The following is a 21,224-nucleotide window of genomic DNA, read 5'->3' as shown; positions in this document are numbered from 1 at the left end:
ATATATAAATATATATTATATATATATTATATGTATATAAAAATTTTTTTAAATTAAAAAAAAAAGAAGAGAGCAACCAAACCAATAAACAAATGCACCAATGATAACAAGCACTAAAAGCTAAACTAAGATAAACATAAAAATCAGAAATAAATCAGTTGCAGAAAGTAAACCCCAAGTCTACAGTTGCTCCCAAAGTCCACTGCCTCAGTTTTGGGAACATTTGTTGTCTCTTCAGGTATTCCACAGATGCGGGGTTCATCAAGTTGATTGTGGAGATTTAATCCGCTGCTCCTGAGGCTGCTGAGAGAGATTTCCCTTTCTCTTCTTTGTTCGCACAGCTTCTGGGGTTCAGCTTTGGTTTTGGCCCCACCTCTGCATGTAGGTCACCCTGAGGCATCTGTTCCTCGCCCAGACAGGAGGGGGTGAAAGCAGCGGCTGATTAGGGCTCTCTTGCTCACTCAGGCCGGGGAGAGGAAGGGGTGTGTTAGTCATAATTGGAATGCCAGGCGAGCCCATGGCAGCAGAGGCTGGCATGACATTGTAACATCCTGAGGCACGCTGTATGTTCTCCTGGGGAAGCTGTCCCTGGATCTCAGGACCCTGTCAGTGGCAGGCTGCACAGGCTCCTGGGGGGGTGTGAGTAGTGACTTGTGCTTGCACACAGGATTCTTGGTGGCAGCGGCAGCAGCGTTCGCAGTTCGTGTCCGTCTCTGGGATCTGAGCTGATAGCTGTGGCTCAAGCCCTTCTCTGGAGCTGGCTTAGGCAGTGCTCTGCCTTCTGTGGGCACATGGGGAAGGAATCCCCTCTTCTCGCACACCCTGAAACAATGGTATCTTCTGTCTTAGGCAGTTCCAGACTTTTTCCCAGACTCCCGCCCGGCTAGCCGTGGTGCACTAGCCCCTTAAGGCTGTGTTCACGCCGCCAACCCCAGTCCTCTCCCTGCGTTCCGACTGAAGCCTGAGCCTCAGCTCCCAGCCCTGCCCGCCCCGGAGGGTGAGCAGACAAGCCTCTCAGGCTGGTGAGTGCCAGTCGGCACCGATCCTCTGTGCGGGACTCTCTCCTCTTTGCCCTCCGCACCTCTGTTGCTGCCCTCTCCTCCGTGACTCCGAAGCTTCCCCCCTCCACCATCCGCAGTCTTTGCCTGCAAGGGGCTTCTAGTGTGTGGAAACTTTTCCTTCTTCACAGCTCCCTCCCCGAGGTGCAGGTCCCATCCTTATTCTTTTGCCTCTGTTTTTTCTTTTTTCTTTTGCCCTACCCAAGTACGTCAGGACTTTCTTGCCTTTTGGAAAGTCTGAGGTCTTCTGCCAGCATTCTGTAGGTGTTCTGTAGGAGCTGTTCCACATGTAGATATATTTTTGATGTATTTCTGGGGAGGAAGGTGATCTCCACGTCTTACTCCTCCGCCATCTTGAAGGTCTCTCTCCTGGAGGGTTGTTCTTTGCTGTTTTTCTGAGAAGTGCCAATAGTAGAAAAATTTGGAAGAATGAAACAGGTTCCTCTTTATGAGTCCTCTAGGTTAACCTAGTTCTTATAAATCTGTGGTCTCCTTCAGATTCATCCATTAATAGGGTAAATTTTACTTTTGCCTTTTTAAAGGATTTATTCTTTATTATCTGCTGGCAATCTGTACATTTATATCAGACATTAATATCTATGCTAATTTTCAATATTTGTATTGAGTTAAGAATTACCATTCCTTGTCAAAATGTAGGTAGGATTTGTTACTTCTGCACGAATGATTGAAGTCTGTTCGTTTTTTTTTCTCCTTGTATCTTGGGAATGGATATTTTAGCATTTGCTTTGCAATTACTTTACAAATATTTCCCTTTGAGACACTGTAATGGGGAAGTTTTACTGTTTAGCGAGGGTATGTTGCTTATTAGCTTTATTATTGGTTTACTGCTTAATACATACTTTTAAGTACATACTTCTATCACAATAAAAGGTTTCATTGTTGTCATTCATTTGTTTTTAAATAGGAAATTTGTGTTAAAGACTCTGAAATTGTCTTGTGTGGAGGAACTGAAAGCATGAGCCAGGCTCCCTTCTATGTCAGAAATATTCGTTTTGGAACTACGTTTGGATCAGATCTCAAGGTTGGAACCATTAAAATTTTTAAAGATTATTTCTTATGCTATTGTACTATAATTTCAATAACAGCATTTTGGGGTAGAGAAAAAATTTTAAACCAATTTTGTTAATAGGGGATTGGCAAAATATGAATGATTTGAAATTTGTAAACTATTTCGTAGTTGTTAATTTTGACATTTTAACTCACATAAAATTAGACTTTATCTCGGCACATCTCTGGTAGTGGCATTAACACCTGGGGAGATGGAGGAAGAGAAGGAGTGGATTAAAAAGATGGGCAAAGGTTGAATTAATCTCTCTACTGAATAATTGGTAAACCAAATAATTAAATCTTTACCAAGATTTATGGAAATTTTATTTCTGGAGCAATCTCCATTGAATAGATTTCTTCTTTATCACAGAAAACATTCTCCTCAAATATAGTTTATAGCGTCCCAAATCAGTCAGATAAAAAATGACCCTTTGAGAACTGCCTGAGTAGTACTGAAAAAAAGTGATAGGGACTTCCTCGTGGGACAGTGATTAAGACTCCACGCCCCTAATGCAGGGGGCCCAGGTTCGATCCCTGGTCAGGGAACTAGATCCCACACGCATGCCGCAGCTAAGAGTTCGCATGCCACAACTAAGGAGCCCACCTGCCTCAACTAAGACCTGGTGCAACCAAATAAATAAATATTTTTTAAAAAAAGAATGATAGTATGCTGTCCTTTGGATTTCCCAGTAGTAATCATTGATTTATCCCGTTCACCCAGTTTCTCACCTTGCCTTTTTGAAAGTTGAAAGGAGTAAGACTTAGAAAATATGAGGTAATATTTAAGATACCTAATATTTTTAAGAAAACCTTTGGGAAGACAGGTCAGTGACTCAAAAGGTGACAAGGCAGTCTAGAAGAAACAGGTGGAGTACATTTATCAGAGACTTAACTAATTGGATAACAAATACCAACCGTTACTCAAGGAGCCTATTCCAGGCTCTTTTCAACCTTGTAGTAACAGCTGATTGAACCAGCTGTTCCTACCACAGAAGGCATGGGATGGAAAAAGAGCAGAGCCGTATACTTTTGTAAGGGGCTTGTAACTGCTTTACAAAGGTGGCTGCAGGGAAGTGTTGCATGAGGACTCTGTGAAGTTTCTTACAAAATGGAACCACAAGGGTTTAAGTTTTGATTGTGGGTGAGTTCCTGTGTGTGTCACCCTGCACGTTTAGCACTGTTGGCTCTCTTTAGAGCCCTGCATTTAGAGAGGAGGGTGTGTGCATTTTATTATGGTGTTGGATGGTTTTAAAAAAATGTCTCAGAACCGAATATAAATCATAATACTAAATGCTTATCAGAAAATCTAATTTTACTATTTTTATTGGAACTGTTGATTATTTAAATTTAAAGAAATGATAGCATATTACTTTCAAAAGATATGCTTTAAGGATCATTTTATTAATTTCTTTTAATAGCTGGAAGACTCTTTGTGGACAGGATTAACAGATCAGCATATCCAAATCCCAATGGCAATTACTGCAGAGAATCTTGCTGCAAAACATAAAATAAGCAGAGAAGACAGCGACAAATATGCCCTGCAGTCACAGCAGAGGTGGAAAGCTGGTCGGTGAAATTGTTTATTATAGATATCTATAGAAAGGAAACTAGGAAAGATTTTTATCATTTTAGATTATAAAGGTCATATTAGTTTAAAAGTATACCTTTAGAAAACCACAGTTTTTCATTATTCCTTTTTTTTAATGATTAAATATTCTATAATTGCAAATTAACTGGGTGTTTCTCTTTTGAAGTATGTGAATACTACTTAAAAAGTAGTATGGTTAATTAGCCCTATCCAGACACTTGAATTTTGCCCCAAACTCGTCAGCAGAAGACTCTGAGGGCTATGATACACTCCATCAGAGATGATGGCTCACTGGGACAGCTGGGACAGAGAGGATGTCCTCCCCCGAGAGGCATATCATATGCACAAGAAGGGGATGATATGTTTGGGAAAGACCCATTGGGTATCCTTTTATGACTTCTCTCTCCCATTCCTAATTGAGAATCCTTGCGCCTGACTCAGAGACCCAGAACTAGTCCAAGGCCCTAGATGTGGTGCCATGGTGCCCTTGTGTAACATTGCACACTGCTGGTGAGCCAGTCCAAAACGAGCAAGATGACAGCCATTCTTTTATCAGTATGGTGAGTTGAAGAAATTTGTTAGTCCTCTGAAAAGGGTTTTGAAAACTAAACTATTATAGATGAGCAGAAACTCTTATTTAGGGGTATTAAATACTTGGAATAGTGAGGATAAAGTTCATTTTAGCATTTCAAGAGGGATAAGTCTAATGGAGCCAATCCAACTCATCCTCTGTTTTTTGGTTACACATTTAAGTGAAAGGGTATTGGTGTAGAGGTCAAGCGTTATCAGCCTATTTCTAGTTTTGCCACATACAGTTTTTCTGACTTCAGTCAAGTCATTTGTTCACCAAGTATTTATTCACTGAGCTAATAACACAGATAAAAATATTTGCCTTCCCTTTTTCCTAACAGAGTTGTTGTGAGAACCAAATAAGGAAAGTGTTAGCCTGCTATAAAGTGATATCAAAATTAAGGTCATATTATTCCTGGCTTATTCTATTTCTGAAGCTTTATATTACTATTGTCCAGTCCACTCAGTGGAGGTGGAAGTAGGTAAGCTGTTTTACTTAGAATTGTGTCAGTAATAGCACATATAATTTCTTCAGGTTGCCTGTCATTAAATTTCAGTCATAGATTACTTGGTGACATAGGCAACTTGGTAACTTTTTTTCTTATTGTGGTAAGAACACTTAACGTGGGATCCATCCTCTTAATAAAATTTTAAGTGCACAATACATTATTATTGACTGTAGGTGCAGCTTGGTAACTTTTTAATTACTTCATGTCTCACCCAGAGAAGTTAAAAAACGGCATGAAATCCATTCAGTGCCATTACACCTGTAGGTAACAAACACTAATAGTCTAGCGGTACCTTGTAAAAAAAAATCGGAAATTGTAATTTTAAAAAGGTACAGAACGCATCTGCATGGATGATAGTATATTAAATCCTCCAATAGGCAAGGTAAGTTATGTAAGTAATAAAGGCTTATATTAAAATAGACTGAGATATACTGAAATATAGGGACTTCCCTGGCAGTCCAGTGGTTAGGACTCTGCGCTTCCACTGCAAGGGGCACGGGTTCCACACCTGGTTGGGGAACTAAGATGCTGCAAGCTGTGGTGCAGCCTAAATTAATAAATTGAAGGATATATTTGATTTCATTTTTCTGCTTTCTGTTATATTTTCCCCGTCTTATGAATAGTCTTTCTACTATTTCAGCTAATGATGCTGGTTACTTTAATAATGAGATGGCACCAATTGAGGTGAAGACAAAGAAAGGAAAACAGACAGTGCAGGTAGATGAACATGCTCGGCCCCAAACAACCCTGGAGCAGTTAAATAAACTTCCTCCAGTGTTCAAGAAAGAAGGAACCGTCACTGCAGGGAACGCATCGGTAGGTAGTGCCACGGATTATCTTGAACTCTTCCTGATGTGTTCGATGCAAAATAATCATGCAGTACCTTTTAGATACCTTTCATGCTAGTCTTTGCTTATCTAGCTTAAGCTAGTAGTGTTCATATTCTATTAATTTGGGTTTTCATAGTCCAAAATAAAATATTTTAGCCAGGAGCCCTTATATAATACTTTTCCAATTTCTTAGTCTTTTCAGAATGTTAGAAGGAGATCTACCTGGCTTATTATTTTAGTCTTTTTTCCTCATGTATACAACTCATCAGATTTCTTCTTACATCTACCCACATCTGGTTATAAGCTTTTTCTTGACATTCTTTCCTATTTTCCCTTAGTGAGGTTGTATTCTGTGCCTAAAACAATCTCTTTAACCCAGCAGTGTGCCACTAATACTACTTGTATCCCAAATTATGGCACTGCTTCCTATGTGTTGCCATAATCCTGATACCACTCCATTAGTTCAAACCTTGATTAACTCTATTCTTTTACCCTCTAGTTAACATCTGTTTTTGTTTCCAAGGGGATTTCTGATGGTGCTGGAGCTGTTATCATAGCTAGTGAAGATGCTGTTAAAAAACATAACTTCACACCACTGGCAAGAATTGTGGGCTATTTTGTGTCTGGATGTGATCCCGCTATCATGGGTATTGGTAAGTTTGTAGTGAAACAAACTGGTTCTGTTACATTTCTGAAGATAAGGCTTCTTTGGCATTCAGATTCCTGAAACAGTAGCCAAATCAAGGGCACTTGTAGAGAAAAGGAGATTGTTAATCAATCATTTAAACAACTTATCTTTATGAAAAACTGTGCCAGGCATAATAGTAAGATCAAGACCATGTAAACTCCTTCTGGGCAGTAATCGTGTCCCGTTGTCCATTTAAGATACATAAAATTAACACACGGTAAACAACATAGAAGGATTACGAGGTACTGATAAGACAGAAGAAAATGTGAGATGGAAAAATCATGGGGTGAAATAGAGAAGATACACACCCCACTGGGTGTTTTACACATGGTCCTTAATATATCTCATTTAATCTTCCCACAACTCTAGTAACTGCTTTGTGAGTCTTTTTTTTTTCTTTATTACAGTCTTAAAAGCTTACTAGCTTTCAGCTACCCGCTGTCAGCAAAATATAACTTTCATCTTAGAAATGGAAGGTAGCTTGAAAAATTAAATATCTGTATGTTGGTATGGCATTTATCATTTTGGTATCTAGGGCAGTGGTTCCCAACCCCAAATGATGATCAGAATCTACCCATGACCCTACTCCACCCCAAGGTTTTGTTTCAGTAGGTCCAGGGTAGAGCCTAGGAATGTGGGGTTTTTTCACTGTACCTTGATTGTTTTGACGATCAACCATATTTATTTGATATAGGTAAGTAGTTATTTTATAGTTTTCAGTTTAACCTCATTTAAGAGGTTCTGATACATTTTGACATAGTTAGTGAGCAAGAAAATGTAGTTTTTCTTCCTTCTATTTCAGGGCCTGAATGTTTGCCCTGTAGTACAATAAATGCCATTGAAATGCCTCTTCAGCCAGGGCAGCTCTTGCTTTATCTGTTACAGGGTTTCATTTGTAGAAAGGATTCCAGTGCTTCAAAAGAAATGAGTTAAAAACCAGCTCAAAGCACTTCTGATGAGATGCTTATAGCCCCCAAAGGTACCCAAGGTTACACAGCTGTTAGTGGTAGGAGCTAGCACTAGGAGTCAAGTGTCCTTTTCCCAACAAGAATACTCTACCTTCCTGAGTCCCAGTAAATAGCATAGTGGTATGGAAACAGTCCTTTAAAATTTAGCTTGCGTGGGCTTCCCTGGTGGCGCAGTGGTTGAGAGTCCGCCTGCCGATGCAGGGGACACGGGTTCATGCCCCGGTCTGGGAAGACACCACGTGCCGCGGAGCGGCTGGGCCCGTGAGCCATGGCCGCTGAGCCTGCGCATCTGGAGCCTGTGCTCTGCAACGGGAGAGGCCACAACAGTGAGAGGCCTGCGTAACGAAAAAAGAAAAACAAAAAAATTAGCTTGTGGCCTAGCATATTGTTACAATTGAGTGTAATGATTCTAAGTTAATATGAACACATTTAGTCATGCTGACTGTGGTTATGAAGACATGGAAGTATGTACAATGGTTTTATACCCTCAGCATTTAGTTCTGTGTACATTTCACCCTGTAGGATACTTCACCCCCTGACCATGCTGGATAACTGATGCTCTTCTATCGACTACCCATCCCATTTTCATGTCTTAGAGATACAAAGAGAATCTGGAATTAGATTCTGTATTAAATCAGTAGCCAGTATAGAACTGATGCTTTAAATCGAAAAGTGTTAATTGGATGGCCCTGCCAATCAGCAGACTGTTGTCCAAGAAACTTTTTAACTAGGGTGACAAAATTAATTACATTGTATCTAGATTGTGTTTTGCTTTTCTTATAAAGACTGATTTCCCATTTTACCTTGGGTATGTTTGTGAAACTTGATACGGAATATTTGACTACTTGAATTCAACAAAACACAACCACATATTTTTCTTTTTAGACATTTATGGCAATTTCATTCTCTAAGAACCGATAGAGAAGTAGATAATCATCCCTAGCCAGATTTTTTTTTTTGGAAAGAAATATCAATTTACTTAAAAATTATCAGCAGTATTAAACTGTCATTAGTGATCATCAGAAATCTGGGAGCTAAAGTTTATTTCAGAAGTTTTTTAAGGTGGATTTGCATTTCTTCAGTGGGGGTTATGTTTTACTTCAAATCTCTGCTTACCATTGGAGTTATAAACATCTCCTTGCTTCAGATATCTTTTCCCTAAAGTGCCTGGTAGCTTCCTATCTTACTATGCCCATATGGAGATACTACTGCTGTTTCTTGCCTTTTGTCCAAATGGGCCTGAAAATTCAGTGTAGCCACAGTCACTTCTATACTGGGAATACATATGATTTGTATCCCAGGAGAGCGCTCAGTCTGCCTTACCATTTGGTATTAAGAATGATCTATACATGGGAATTCCCTGGTGCTCCTGTGGTTAGGACTTGGCACTTTCACTGCTGTGGCCCCGGTTCAATCCCTGGTTGGGGAACTAAGATCCCACAAGCTGCACAAAGAGGCCAAAAATTTTTTTAAATTAAAAAAAAACATTAAAAAAAAGAGCAAAAAAACACCTATGTGTGTATGTACATAGATGTGTATATAAATTTGTGGTAGCAATGAGCTTCAATCTCTCAATATTACCATGAGGGAAATAGGAGTTCATTAATAAAGGAAGACTTTGTAGAAAAAAAAAAAGAATGATCTATACAAAACCCCATATGACTCCTTTGGCTGTTTGAACTCTTAAAGTCACTTATGGTAGAACTTTTCATGTTAAGTCTCTTATCTACAACTTGCATAAACAGCTTTTCACCCTGGTCCCATTTCCTGTTTCTTTATTGTCATATCATTTAGTATTGTGTGCTATCAGGGTGGCAAGATTTTCAGCTACTAACTGTCACTTTATTTCCTCCTTGCTTACCTGATTAGTAAAGAAGGAGAAATTTGATACTTATAAGATGAAATTGGGTTTTGTTCTTATATAGGTCCTGTCCCTGCTATCAATGGGGCACTGAAGAAAACAGGACTAAGTCTTAAGGATATGGATTTGGTAGAAGTAAGTGTTCTGCTTTTTCTACAGCACAGATAAACCACCAACTTCTATTGCATAAATGGCTTTAGTTTGATTTTTATAGCTCTTTTTGTTTTAGTACCATTAAACTTTCCAAATGATGTGAATCTAAATAAGTATTACTTTCATTACATGCCTGTATTGGCATATAATCAGGCCATACCTGATTAAAATGCCTTATTTATATTTGAATAATTAAAAGAGCCTGATTTCTTCTACTAAAGTATAAGCTCTTAGAAACTTTTTATGACATCGTAAGATTCTACTACATTTTAGACTATTAATGTTCCTGTTGAATTGAATTGAATGTTATATAAGGTGGGTGAGAAATAAGTAACTTTACCCTTATTTTATGGATTAAAGTGAAAAAATACAGGTAAAAAATTGACCTAATAGAAAAACAATAATCTGATCCCAAATCTAAAAGATTCTTGCACTTCTGCCAAGTTAACAACCACCCCCATCCCCCAAACTTACCTTTGGCTTTTACACCATAGTGTGGCTTGATTTGGAATGCACCTATCATAATTTTTGGCATTGGAAACTTAAATTTATTGCAAGAGTGATTTGTTTAATGTTAATTTAAAACAAGGGCAACAAATATTTAGTACAATTAAAAGAAAGGATAAAGAAAATGCTTAAAAATGGATTATATACATTCTACATTTGGGGAGTATTTGAAAATTTTAGGTAATTAAGCTACTTGATATTGGGAAATAACTAATATAACAAAGGAAATCTCTCTATTTAAACTGATAGAGAAAGGGCCTTTTCACTCTAGGCACGTGTGACGTCCTCTGTGGTAATCTCTCACCAAGTAACTGTGGTTTCAGATGAATGGTTTATCCTTAAATCTCTTCTTCCATTCTTTGGTGGTCATAGCTCAGAGCTGCAAAGGGGGCTGCTTAATTACCATATTTGTATTAGCAAATAAGTACCATTAAATTTCTGACTTTAGATTTCACACTTAAAACTCTTGAAATATGTCAGCTCCGCAGAGCTGTTCATCACCATTTATAGATGTATAAACACTCAAAGACATAGCTCTCAACACCCTGACATGATTGTCTTTGGGACTTCTGATGATCGTGAGGTCATTTTTCCTAGGTCTTTATTCCTGTCCTGCCGCTTTTCCTGCGTCTTTATTCCTGTCCTGCCCCTATGTTCTTCAGAAGCAATTTTTTTTTTTAGATTCCATATATATGTGTTAGCGTACAGTATTTGTTTTTCTGTTTCTGACTTACTGCACTCTGTATGACAGTCTCTTGGTCCATCCACATCACTACAAATAACTCAATTTCATTTCTTTTTATGGATGAGTAATATTCCATTGTATATATATGCCACATCTTCTTTATCCATTCATCTGTTGCCGGACACTTAGGTTGCTTCCATGTCCTGGCTACTGTAAATAGAGCTGCAGTGAACATTGTGGTACATGACTCTTTTTGAATTATGGTTTTCTCAGGGTATATGCCCAGTAGTGGGATTGCTGGGTCATATACTAGTTCTATTTTTAGTTTTTTAAAGAACCTCCATACTGTTCTCCATAGTGGTAGTATCAATTTACATTCCTGCCAACAGAGCAAGAGGGTTCCCTTACCTCCACACACTCTCCAGCATTTATTCTTTGTAGATTTTTTGATGATGGCCATTCTGAGTGGTGTGAGGTGATACCTCATTGTAGTTTTGATTTGCATTTCTCTAATGATCAGTGATGTTGAGCATTCATGTGTTTGTTGGCAATCTGTATATCTTCTTTGGAGAAAGCTCTATTTAGATCTTCCGCCCATTTTTAGATTGGGTTGTTTGTTCTTTTGATATTGAGCTGCATGAGCTCCTTGTATATTTTGGAGATTAATCCTTTGTCAGTTGCTTCATTTGCAAAAATTTTCTCCCATTCTGAGGGTTGTCTTTTGGTCTTGTTTATGGTTTCCTTTGCTGTGCAAAAGCTTTTAAGTTTCATTAGGTCCCATTTGTTTATTTTTGTTTTTATTTCCATTTGTCTGGGAGGGGGGTCAAAAAGGATCCTGCTGTGATGTATGTCATAGAATGTTCTGCCTATGTTTTCCTCTAAGAGTTTGATAGTGTCTGGCCTTACATTTAGGTGTTTACTCCATTTTGAGTTTATTTTTGTGTATGGTGTTAGGGAGTGTTCTAATTTCATATGCCCAGTAGTGGGATTGCTGGGTCATATACTAGTTCTATTTTTAGTTTTTTAAAGAACCTCCATACTGTTCTCCATAGTGGTAGTATCAATTTACATTCCTGCCAACAGAGCAAGAGGGTTCCCTTACCTCCACACACTCTCCAGCATTTATTCTTTGTAGATTTTTTGATGATGGCCATTCTGAGTGGTGTGAGGTGATACCTCATTGTAGTTTTGATTTGCATTTCTCTAATGATCAGTGATGTTGAGCATTCATGTGTTTGTTGGCAATCTGTATATCTTCTTTGGAGAAAGCTCTATTTAGATCTTCCGCCCATTTTTAGATTGGGTTGTTTGTTTTTTTGATATTGAGCTGCATGAGCTCCTTGTATATTTTGGAGATTAATCCTTTGTCAGTTGCTTCATTTGCAAATATTTTCTCCCATTCTGAGGGTTGTCTTTTGGTCTTGTTTATGGTTTCCTTTGCTGTGCAAAAGCTTTTAAGTTTCATTAGGTCCCATTTGTTTATTTTTGTTTTTATTTCCATTTGTCTGGGAGGGGGGTCAAAAAGGATCCTGCTGTGATGTATGTCATAGAATGTTCTGCCTATGTTTTCCTCTAAGAGTTTGATAGTGTCTGGCCTTACATTTAGGTGTTTACTCCATTTTGAGTTTATTTTTGTGTATGGTGTTAGGGAGTGTTCTAATTTCATTCTTTTACATGTAGCTATTCAGTTTTCCCAGCACCACTTATTGAAGAGGCTGTCTTTTCTCCATTGTATATTCTTGCCTCCTTTATCAAAGATAAGGTAACCATATGTGTGTGGATTTATCTCTGGGCTTTCTATCCTGTTCCGTTGATCTATATTTCTGTTTTTGTGCCAGTACCATACTTCCTTGATTACTGTAGCTTTGTAGTGTAGTCTGAAGTCAGGAAGCCTGATTCCTCCAACTCCAGTTTTCTTTCTCAAGATTGCTTTGGCTGTTCGGGGTCTTTTGTGTTTCCATACAAATTGTGAAATTTTTCTTCTAGTTCTGTGATGAATGCCATTGGTAGTTTGATAAGGATTGCATTGAATCTGTGAATTGCTTTGGGTACTATAGTCATTTTCACAATGTTGATTCTTCCAATCCAAGAACATGATATATCTTTCCATCTGTTTGTATCATCTTTAATTTCTTTCAGCAGTGTCTTACAGTTTTCTGCATACAGGTCTTTTGTCTCCTTAGGTAGGTTTATTCCTAGGTATTTTATTCTTTTTGTTGCAATGGTAAATGGGAGTGTTTCCTTAATTTCTCTTTAAGATTTTTTGGCATTAGTGTATAGAAATGCAAGAGATTTCTATGCATTAATTTTGTATGCTGCTACTTTACCAGATTCATTGATTAGTTCTAGTAGTTTTCTAGTAGCATCTTTGGGATTCTCTATGTATAGTATCATGACATCAGCAAACAGTGACAGTTTTACTTCTTTTCGATTTGGATTTGTTTTATTTCTTTTTCTTCTCTCATCTCTGTGACTAAAACTTCCAAAACTATGTTGAATGATAGCAGAGAGAGTGAGCAACCTTGTCTTGTTCCTGATCTTAGAGGAAATGGTTTCAGTTTCTCACCATTGAGAACGATGCTGGCTGTGGGTTTGTCATATATGACCTTTATTATGTTGAGGTAAGTTCCCTCTATGCCTACTTTCTGGAAGATTTTTATCATACATCGATATTGAATTTTGTCTAAAGTTTTTTCTACATTTATTGAGAGGATCATACGATTTTTCTCCTTCAATTTGTTAATATGGTGTATCACATTGATTGATTTGTGTATATTGAAGAATCCTTGCATTCCTGGGGTAAACCCCACTTGATCATGGTGTATGATCCTTTTAATGTGCTGTCGGATTCTGTTTGCTAGTATTTTGTTCAGGATTTTTGCCTGTATGTTCATCAGTGATACTTGTCTGTAGTTTTATTTTTTTGTAACATCTTTGTCTGTTTTGGTATCAGGGTGATGGTGGCCTCATAGAATAAGTTTGGGAGTGTTCCTCCCTCTGCTATATTTTGGAAGCGTTTGAGAAGGATAGGGGTTAGCTCTTCTCTAAATGTTTGATAGAATTCGCCTGTGAAGCCATCTGGTCCTGGACTTTTGTTTGCTGGAAGATTTTTAATCACAGTTTCAATTTCAGTGCTTGTGATTGGTCTGTTTATATTTTCTCTTTCTTCCTGCTTCGGTCTTGGGAGGTTGTGCATTTCTAAGAATGTGTCCATTTCTTCCAGGTTGTCCATTTTATTGGCATAGAGTTGCTTGTAGTAATCTCTCATGATCCTTGTATTTCTGCAGTGTCAGTTGTTACTTCTCCTTTTTCATTTCTAATTCTATTGACTTGAGTCTTCTTCCTTTTTTTCTTGATGAGTCTGACTAGTGGTTTATCAATTTTGTTTATCTTCTCAAAGAACCAGCGTTTAGTTTTATTGATCTTAGCTATTGTTTCCTTCTTTTCTTTTTCATTTATTTCTGATCTGATCTTTATGATTTCTTTCCTTCTGCTAACTTTGGGGGTTTTTTGTTTTTCTTTCTCTAATTGCTTTAGGTGTAAGGTTAGGTTCTTTATTTGAGATGTTTCTTGTTCCTTGAGGTCGGATTGTAGTGCTATACTTCCCTCTTAGAACTGCTTTTGCTGCATCCCATAGGTTTTAGGTTGTCATGTTTTCATTGTCATTCGTTCCTAGGTATTTTTTGACTTCCTCTGACTTCTTCAGTGATCTCTTGGTTATTTAGTAGTGTATTGTTTAGCCTACATGTGTTTGTATTTTTTACAGTTTTTCCTGTCATTGATATCTAGTCTCAGCGTTGTGGTTGGAAAAGATACTTGAGGGCTTCCCCGGCGGCACAGTGGTTGAGAGTCTGCCTGCCGATGCAGGGGACACAGGTTTGTGCCCCAGTCCAGGAGGATCCCACATGCTGCGGAGCAGCTGGGCCCGTGAGCCATGGCCGCTGAGCCTGTGCATCCGGAGCCTGTGCTCCACAACGGGAGAGGCCACAATAGTGAGAGTCCCGCGTACCGCAAAAAAAAAAACAAAAACTCTGAAAGATACTTGATACGATTTCAATTTTCTTAAGTTTACCAAAGCTTTATTTGTGACCCAAGATATGATCTAGCCTGGAAAATGTTCCATGAGCACTTGAAAAGAAAGTGTATTCTGTTGTTTTTGATTGGAATGTCCTATAAATATCAATTAAGTCCATCTTGTTTAATGTATCATTTAAAACTTGTGTTTCCTTATTTATTTTCATTTTGGATGATCTGTCTATTTGTGAAAGTGGGGTGTTAAAGTCCCCTAGTATGAATGTATTACTGTCGATTTCCCCTTTTATGGCTGTTAGCATTTGCCTTAAGTATTGAGGTGCTCCTATGTTGGGTGCATAAATATTTACAATTGTTATATCTTCTTCTTGGATTGATCCCTTGATCATTATGTAGTGTCCTTCTTTGTCTCTTGTAATAGAGTTTATTTTAAAGTCTATTTTGCCTGGACATGAAAATTGCTACTCCAGCTTTCTTTTGATTTCCATTTGCATGGAATATCTTTTTCCATCCCCTCACTTTCAGTCTGTATGTGTCCCTAGGTCTAAAGTGGGTCTCTTGTAGGCACCAAATATACAGGTCTTGGTTTTGTATCCATTCAGCCAATCTATGTCTTTTGGTTGGAGCATTTAATCCGTTTACATTTAAGGTAGTTATCGATATGTGTGTTCCTATTACCATTTTCTTAATTACTTTGGGTTTGTTATTGTAGGTCTTTTCCTTCTCTTGTGTTTCCTGCCTAGAGAAGTTCCTTAAGGATTTGTTGTAGAGCTGGTTTGATGTTGCCAAATTCTCTTAGTTTTTGCTTGTCTGTAAATGTTTAAAATTCTCTATTGAATCTGAATGAGATCATTGCTGGGTAGAGTAATCTTGGTTGTAGGTCTTTCCCTTTCATCACTTTAAATATGTCCTGCCACTCCCTTGTGGCTTGCAGAGGTTCTGCTGAAAGATCAGATGTTAATCTTATGGGGATTCTCTTGAATGTTATTTGTTCCTTTTCCCTTGCTGCTTTTAATATTTTTTCTTTGTATTTAATTTTTGTTAGTTGATTGATATGTGTCTTGGTGTGTTTCTCCTTGGATTTATCCTGTATGGGACTCTCTGTGCTTCTGGACTTGATTGACTATTTCCTTTCCCACATTAGGGAAGTTTTCAACTATAATCTCTTAAAATATTTTCTCAGTCCCTTTCTTTTTCTCTCCTTATTCTGGGACCCCTATAATTTGAATGTTGGTGTGTTTAATGTTGTCCCAGAGGTCTCTGAGACTGTCCTCAATTCTTTTCATTCTTTTTTGTTTATTCTGCCCTGAGGCAGTTATTTCCACTATTTTTATCTTCCAGGTCACTTATCCATTCTTCTGCCTCAGTTATTCTGCTATTGATTCCTTCTGGAGAATTTTTAATTTCATTTATTGTGTTCTTCATCATTGTTTGTTTGCTCTTTAGTTCTTCTATGTCCTTGTTAAACGTTTCTTGTATTTTCTCCATTCTATTTCCAAGATTTTAGATCATCTTTACTATCATTACTCTGAATTCTTTTTCAGGTAGACTGCCTATTTCCTCTTCATTTATTTGGTCTGTTGGATTTTTACCTTGCTCCTTCATCTGCTGTGTCTTTCTCTGTCTTCTCATTTTGCTTAGCTTACTGTGTTTTGGGGTCTCCTTTTCATAGGCTGCAGGTTTGTAGCTCCCATTGTTTTTGGTGTCTGCCCCTAGTGGCTAATGTTGGTTGAGTGGGTTGTGTAGGCTTCCTGGTGGAGGGGACTAGTGCCTTTGTTCTGGTGGATGAGGCTTGATCTTGTCTTTCTGGTGGGCAGGACGCGTCTGGTGGTGTGTTTTGGGGTGTCTGTGGACTTATTATGATTTTAGGCAGCCTCTCTGCTAATGGGCAGGGTTTTGTTCCTCTCTTGCTAGTTGTTTGGCCTAGGGTGTCCAGCGTCGTTGAATGGAGCTGGGTCTTAACATTGAGATGGAGATCTCTGGGAGAGCTTTTGCCATTTGATATTACATGGAGCTGGGAGGTCTCTGGTGGACCAATGTCCTGAACTCGGCTCTTCCACCTCAGAGGCTCAGACGTGACACCCGGCTGGAGCACCAAGACTCTGTCAGCCACCCAGCTCAGAAGAAAATGGAGGAAAAAAAAAAAAGAAAGAAAGAGAACGAGAGAGAGAGAGAGAGGGAGGGAGGGAAGAGAGAGAGAGAGAGAGAGAGAGTGAGAAAGAAAGGAATAAAGAAAGAAAGAAAGAAAGAATACAATAAAATAAAATTTTTTTAATTATTAAAAATAAAAAAATTTAAAAGTAGTTTAAAAAGAAACAGAGAGCAACCAAACCAAAAAACAAATCCACCAATGATAACAAGCGCTAAAAACTATACAAAACAAACAAAATGGACAGACAGAAAGAACCCTAGGACAAATGGTAGAAGCAAAGCTATACAGACAAAATCACACAAAGAAGCATATACATACACACTAACACAAGGAGAAAAAGGAAAAAAATATATATTTAAAAAAAAGGAAAAGAGCAACCCAATCAATAAGCAAATCTCCAAATGATAATATGCTCTAAATACTCAACTAAGATAAACATAAAACCAGAAACAAATTAGATGCAGAAAGCAAACCCCCAAGTCTACAGTTGATCCCAAAGTACACCGCCTCAATTTTGGGATGTTTCGTTGTCTCTTCAGGTATTCCACAGATGCAGGTACATCAAGTTGATTGTGGAGATTTAATCCGCTGCTCCTGAAGCTGCTGGGATAGATTTCCCTTTCTCTTCTTTGTTCGCACAGCTCCCAGGGTTCAGCTTTGGATTTGGCCCCGCCTCTGCGTGTAGGTCTCCTGAGGGCATTTGTTCCCTGCCCAGACAGGATGGGGTTAACCTAGCAACTGATTAGGGGGCTCTGGCTCACTGAGGCCAAGGGAAGGGAGGGGTACAGAATGCGGGGCGAGCCTGCAGTGGCAGAGGCCAGTGTGACATTGTAATAGCCTGAGGCACGACCTGTGTTCTCCTGGAGACGTTGTCCCTGGATCACAGGACCCTGGGAGTGGCAGGCTGCACAGGCTCCCAGGTGGGGAGGTGTGTCAAGTGACCCGTGCTTGCACACAGGATTCTTCGTGGCTGCAGCAGCAGCCTTAGCATCTCATGCCCGTCTCTGCGGTCCACGCTGATAGCCACGGCTCATGCCCATCTCTGGAGCTTGTTTAGGCGGTGCTCTGAATCCCCTCTCCTCACGCACCCTGAAACAATGCTCTCTTGCCTCTTAGGCAGTTCCAGACATTTTCCTGGACTCCCTCCCGTCTAGCTGTGGCGCACTAGCCCCCTTCAGGCTGTGTTCACACAGCCAACCCCCGTCCTCTCCCTGGGATCTGACCTCTGAAGCCTGAACCTCAGCTCCCAGCCACCACCCATCCCGGTGGGTGAGCAGACAAGCCTCTCAGGCTGGTGAGAGCTGGTCAGTACTGATCCTCTGTGCAGGAATCTCTCCGCTTTGCCCTCTGCACCCCTGTTGCTGCGCTCTCCTCCATGGCTCCAAAGCTTCCCCCCTGCGTCTCTGCCAGTGAAGGGTCTTCCTAGTGTGTGGAAACTTTTCCTCCTTCACAGCTCCCTCCCAGAGGTGCAGGTCCCATCCCTATTCTTTTATTTCTGTTTTTTCTTTTTGCTTTTACCCTACCCAGTACATGGGGATTTTCTTGCATTTTGGGAGGTCTGAGGTCTTCTGCCAGCGTTCAGTGGGTGTTCTGTAGGAGCTGTTCCACATGTAGATGTATTTTTGACGTATTTGTGGAGATAAAGGTGAGCTCCACGTCTTACTCTTCCGCCATCTTGAAGCTGTCCCCCCTGACAGTTTATTCTTTATTGTCTGTCAGTTTCTTGGAAGTGTGGCTAGTAGTACTGAGTAGTAGTAATAATAACAGCAACTATTTATTGAATACTTGCTTGTGTCAGATAATACACTAAACACTTAATGCCCATGATTTCACTTAACCTTAACAATAACTCTTAAGATGATACGACAGTCACATTTTACCACTGAAGAAATTTGAGTGTCAAGAGAGTTTAAAGAACATCCATATAGCCAAGATTTGAACTGTCCATCTAGCTGCAGAACCTGTGGGCTTTCTACAGTATCCTACTGCCTCTAGTCCAGTATCCATTTATAGTATCACTGAGGATTTCTTTTCTCTAAGGGATATATTACACTTAAAGTATCACCTAGTAAATATACCCGTTTTCAAACCTGTTATCTTTACAAAGAATGATTGAAGATAAATTAAAATAACCTTGCAATGTAATTTAAGTAGAACAAAAAAACGGGATAATTAGCCATTGACAGGACTGGACAGTTCTCAGTTAGACATACGTTTGTGAATAAGCATTTTTATTAGTGTTTTGATTGTTTTAAGGTGAATGAAGCTTTTGCTCCCCAGTACTTGGCAGTTGAAAAGAGTTTGGATCTTGACCGAAGTAAAACCAACGTGAATGGAGGGGCCATTGCTTTGGGTCACCCATTAGGGGGATCTGGATCAAGGATTACTGCACACCTGGTTCATGAATTAAGGTACGTGCTAGAAATTGTTGCTTTTCAGATTTGCCATCTTTTGTGTAAGTGCATGAATTTGGGTTTCCCCAGAATAATCCAACATTTTTCATTCTTGTTCGTACCGCCTCGCACTACTTCGCACCAGGAACAGGTTATTTGGATACCCCTTTTTCAGTAGACCTTATAGACGACTCAGTTGACTTGTTGTTGCCTCTGCTCTTGGGATGCTCGCTCTTACTCGCATTCACAGTGCAGCCACTCAGCACGTGTTCACTGAGGGCCTAGTGTACATCTGGCCCCATCCCTGGTGCTGGTGCAGAGCAGTGAGCCCGTGACGAGGCCCTGGTTCTCATGGCACTTGCATTCTAGTGCCAGTTATAGGACTGAGACACAATTATTTAAGAAAACAAAATACTGATCTAGGTGCTGTCATTTAAGAAACCTAAGCAAACTGACAATTTGGGTCTGAGCTAAGGTTTTCCTTCATTGTTTCCAGGGTTCCAGGAGGAGCCTTCTGTGTGTTTGATACTTTTCAGTTTTAATGGAAGAGCTCCTCCTTCTGTACTGTGTATTTTGGATCATTTTGCTCTGTTAGTAGGGAAATTGCAAACAAAACCAAATATGTCAGGGCAGAAAATCACTCTGCCCCCCTGTGAAGTTAAGGTCAATGGGACTCTCCTGTTTCACTTAATGATTGAGATGAAATGAGTGACTGATGTGCACAGAAAATAATCCCTTGATGGTTTCTCAGGGTTATTCTATCAGGACTGAAGAATTAGAGCAGATGGTACTTTAAAGGTGTCTGATTTTTATGAAAGGGACATGAAATGTTTCTAAATTATCTGACCTTTCATATGGATGAACTTCAGTAATTATACTTATTCTAAGGTTCATAAAAATCTAAAACAAATAAACCAAAGGGGCTGAGTATTTACTCCCCCTTCTTCAACTTCCAGTTTATCCCAATTACCTCCTGTCGTCACTCCTTCCTCACAGCAGCCTAAGCTTTTATATTTGTTTCAGCCTCCCTCTTCTTTGTTACTACTTTTTTTAAAAAAATAAGACTATCCGGCTTTCCAAATTCTTTCTCCTCTTTTCTCCAATATTGAGGACTGGAAAAAAGATTGAGCTGATGAGCTGAACAAGAATGAATAATGCAAATGTGACCATTATAAATACTATTTACTTAATTATCTAATTCTGTCCATTCTTTATTCAAGTAGATTTCAGCCACTGCTTTCTTTCTTAGGCGTCGGGGTGGAAAATACGCTGTAGGATCGGCCTGCATTGGAGGGGGCCAAGGAATTGCGGTCATCATTGAGAACACAGCTTGAGGAGAGCAGGGAGCCTGCCCTCGTCCACGCTCACATGACTTGGCCAGGCCACAGTACACCAGGTGACCTTCAGAGAAGCTGTGAAGGTCATGCCATGCCCTGCACTGAGAGTGATTGAGTTTGGTCAAGGAATGGTGAGGCAAAGATGCATTTACCATGAACAAGAGCCCATGCCAGAATAAATTCTCTCAAATTTGTACCAAATATGCTGCATTTCTGAACTAAAATCCAACTATAGAAGGCCTTAAACGGAATTGTATCCTTGCCAAATAACCACCGCTTATGTCTTAGATAATATGATTGCAGGGAGATTGAATAACTTCTGCCTTAACTTCAGCTAATCCTTTCCTATCGTTTCTTGTATTTTTCTAAATTTTTAATTGAGGTAAAATACACATAACATAAAAGTTACCATCTTAATCATTTTTAAGCCTGTAGTTCAGTGGCATTAAATACATTCACATTGTTATATACCCATCACCACAATGCATCTCCAGAATTCTTTTCATCTTGGAGAACTGAAGCCCTACACCCATTAAACAACTCCCCATTCCTCCCTCTCTGCAGCCCGTGGCAACCACCTGCTTTCTGTCTCTATGCAGCTGACTCCAACAGGCCCCTCATAGAAGTGGAATCATACAGCACTTGTCCTTTTGTGCCTGGCTTATTGCACATAGCATAATGTTCTCAAGTTCATCCATGTTGTATCATGTGTCAGAATTTTCTTCTTTTTTAAGGCTGAATAATATTGCATTATAGATAGATAGATAGATACCACATTTTGTTTTTTCTCTCATCTGTTGATGGACATTTGGGTTGCTACCACCT

General features: G+C 39.3%; 1 protein-coding gene across 2 annotated transcripts in view; it reads left to right on the top strand.

Moving 5' to 3' along the window:
• The window catches only part of ACAA2 (acetyl-CoA acyltransferase 2), a 42,666-nt gene extending 21,929 nt beyond the window's left edge, over positions 1-20,737 (top strand). For both annotated transcript variants that reach the window (XM_024756797.1, XM_024756796.1), the window contains exons 4-10: positions 1,984-2,100; positions 3,545-3,692; positions 5,434-5,609; positions 6,147-6,276; positions 9,205-9,275; positions 18,926-19,080; positions 20,312-20,737. In XM_024756797.1, coding sequence (XP_024612565.1) covers positions 1,984-2,100; positions 3,545-3,692; positions 5,434-5,609; positions 6,147-6,276; positions 9,205-9,275; positions 18,926-19,080; positions 20,312-20,396 — 882 coding nt within the window. In that variant the 3' untranslated portion in view covers positions 20,397-20,737. The remainder of the gene's footprint in view (positions 1-1,983; positions 2,101-3,544; positions 3,693-5,433; positions 5,610-6,146; positions 6,277-9,204; positions 9,276-18,925; positions 19,081-20,311) is intronic.
• Positions 20,738-21,224: the final 487 nt, after the last annotated feature.

This window comes from Neophocaena asiaeorientalis, unplaced genomic scaffold (assembly GCF_003031525.2).
Source record: "Neophocaena asiaeorientalis asiaeorientalis breed wild unplaced genomic scaffold, Neophocaena_asiaeorientalis_V1.1 scaffold133, whole genome shotgun sequence".
Lineage (NCBI taxonomy): Eukaryota > Metazoa > Chordata > Mammalia > Artiodactyla > Phocoenidae > Neophocaena > Neophocaena asiaeorientalis.
Note: the sequence above shows the minus strand (reverse complement) of the source record. Positions and strands in the feature narration are given on the sequence as shown.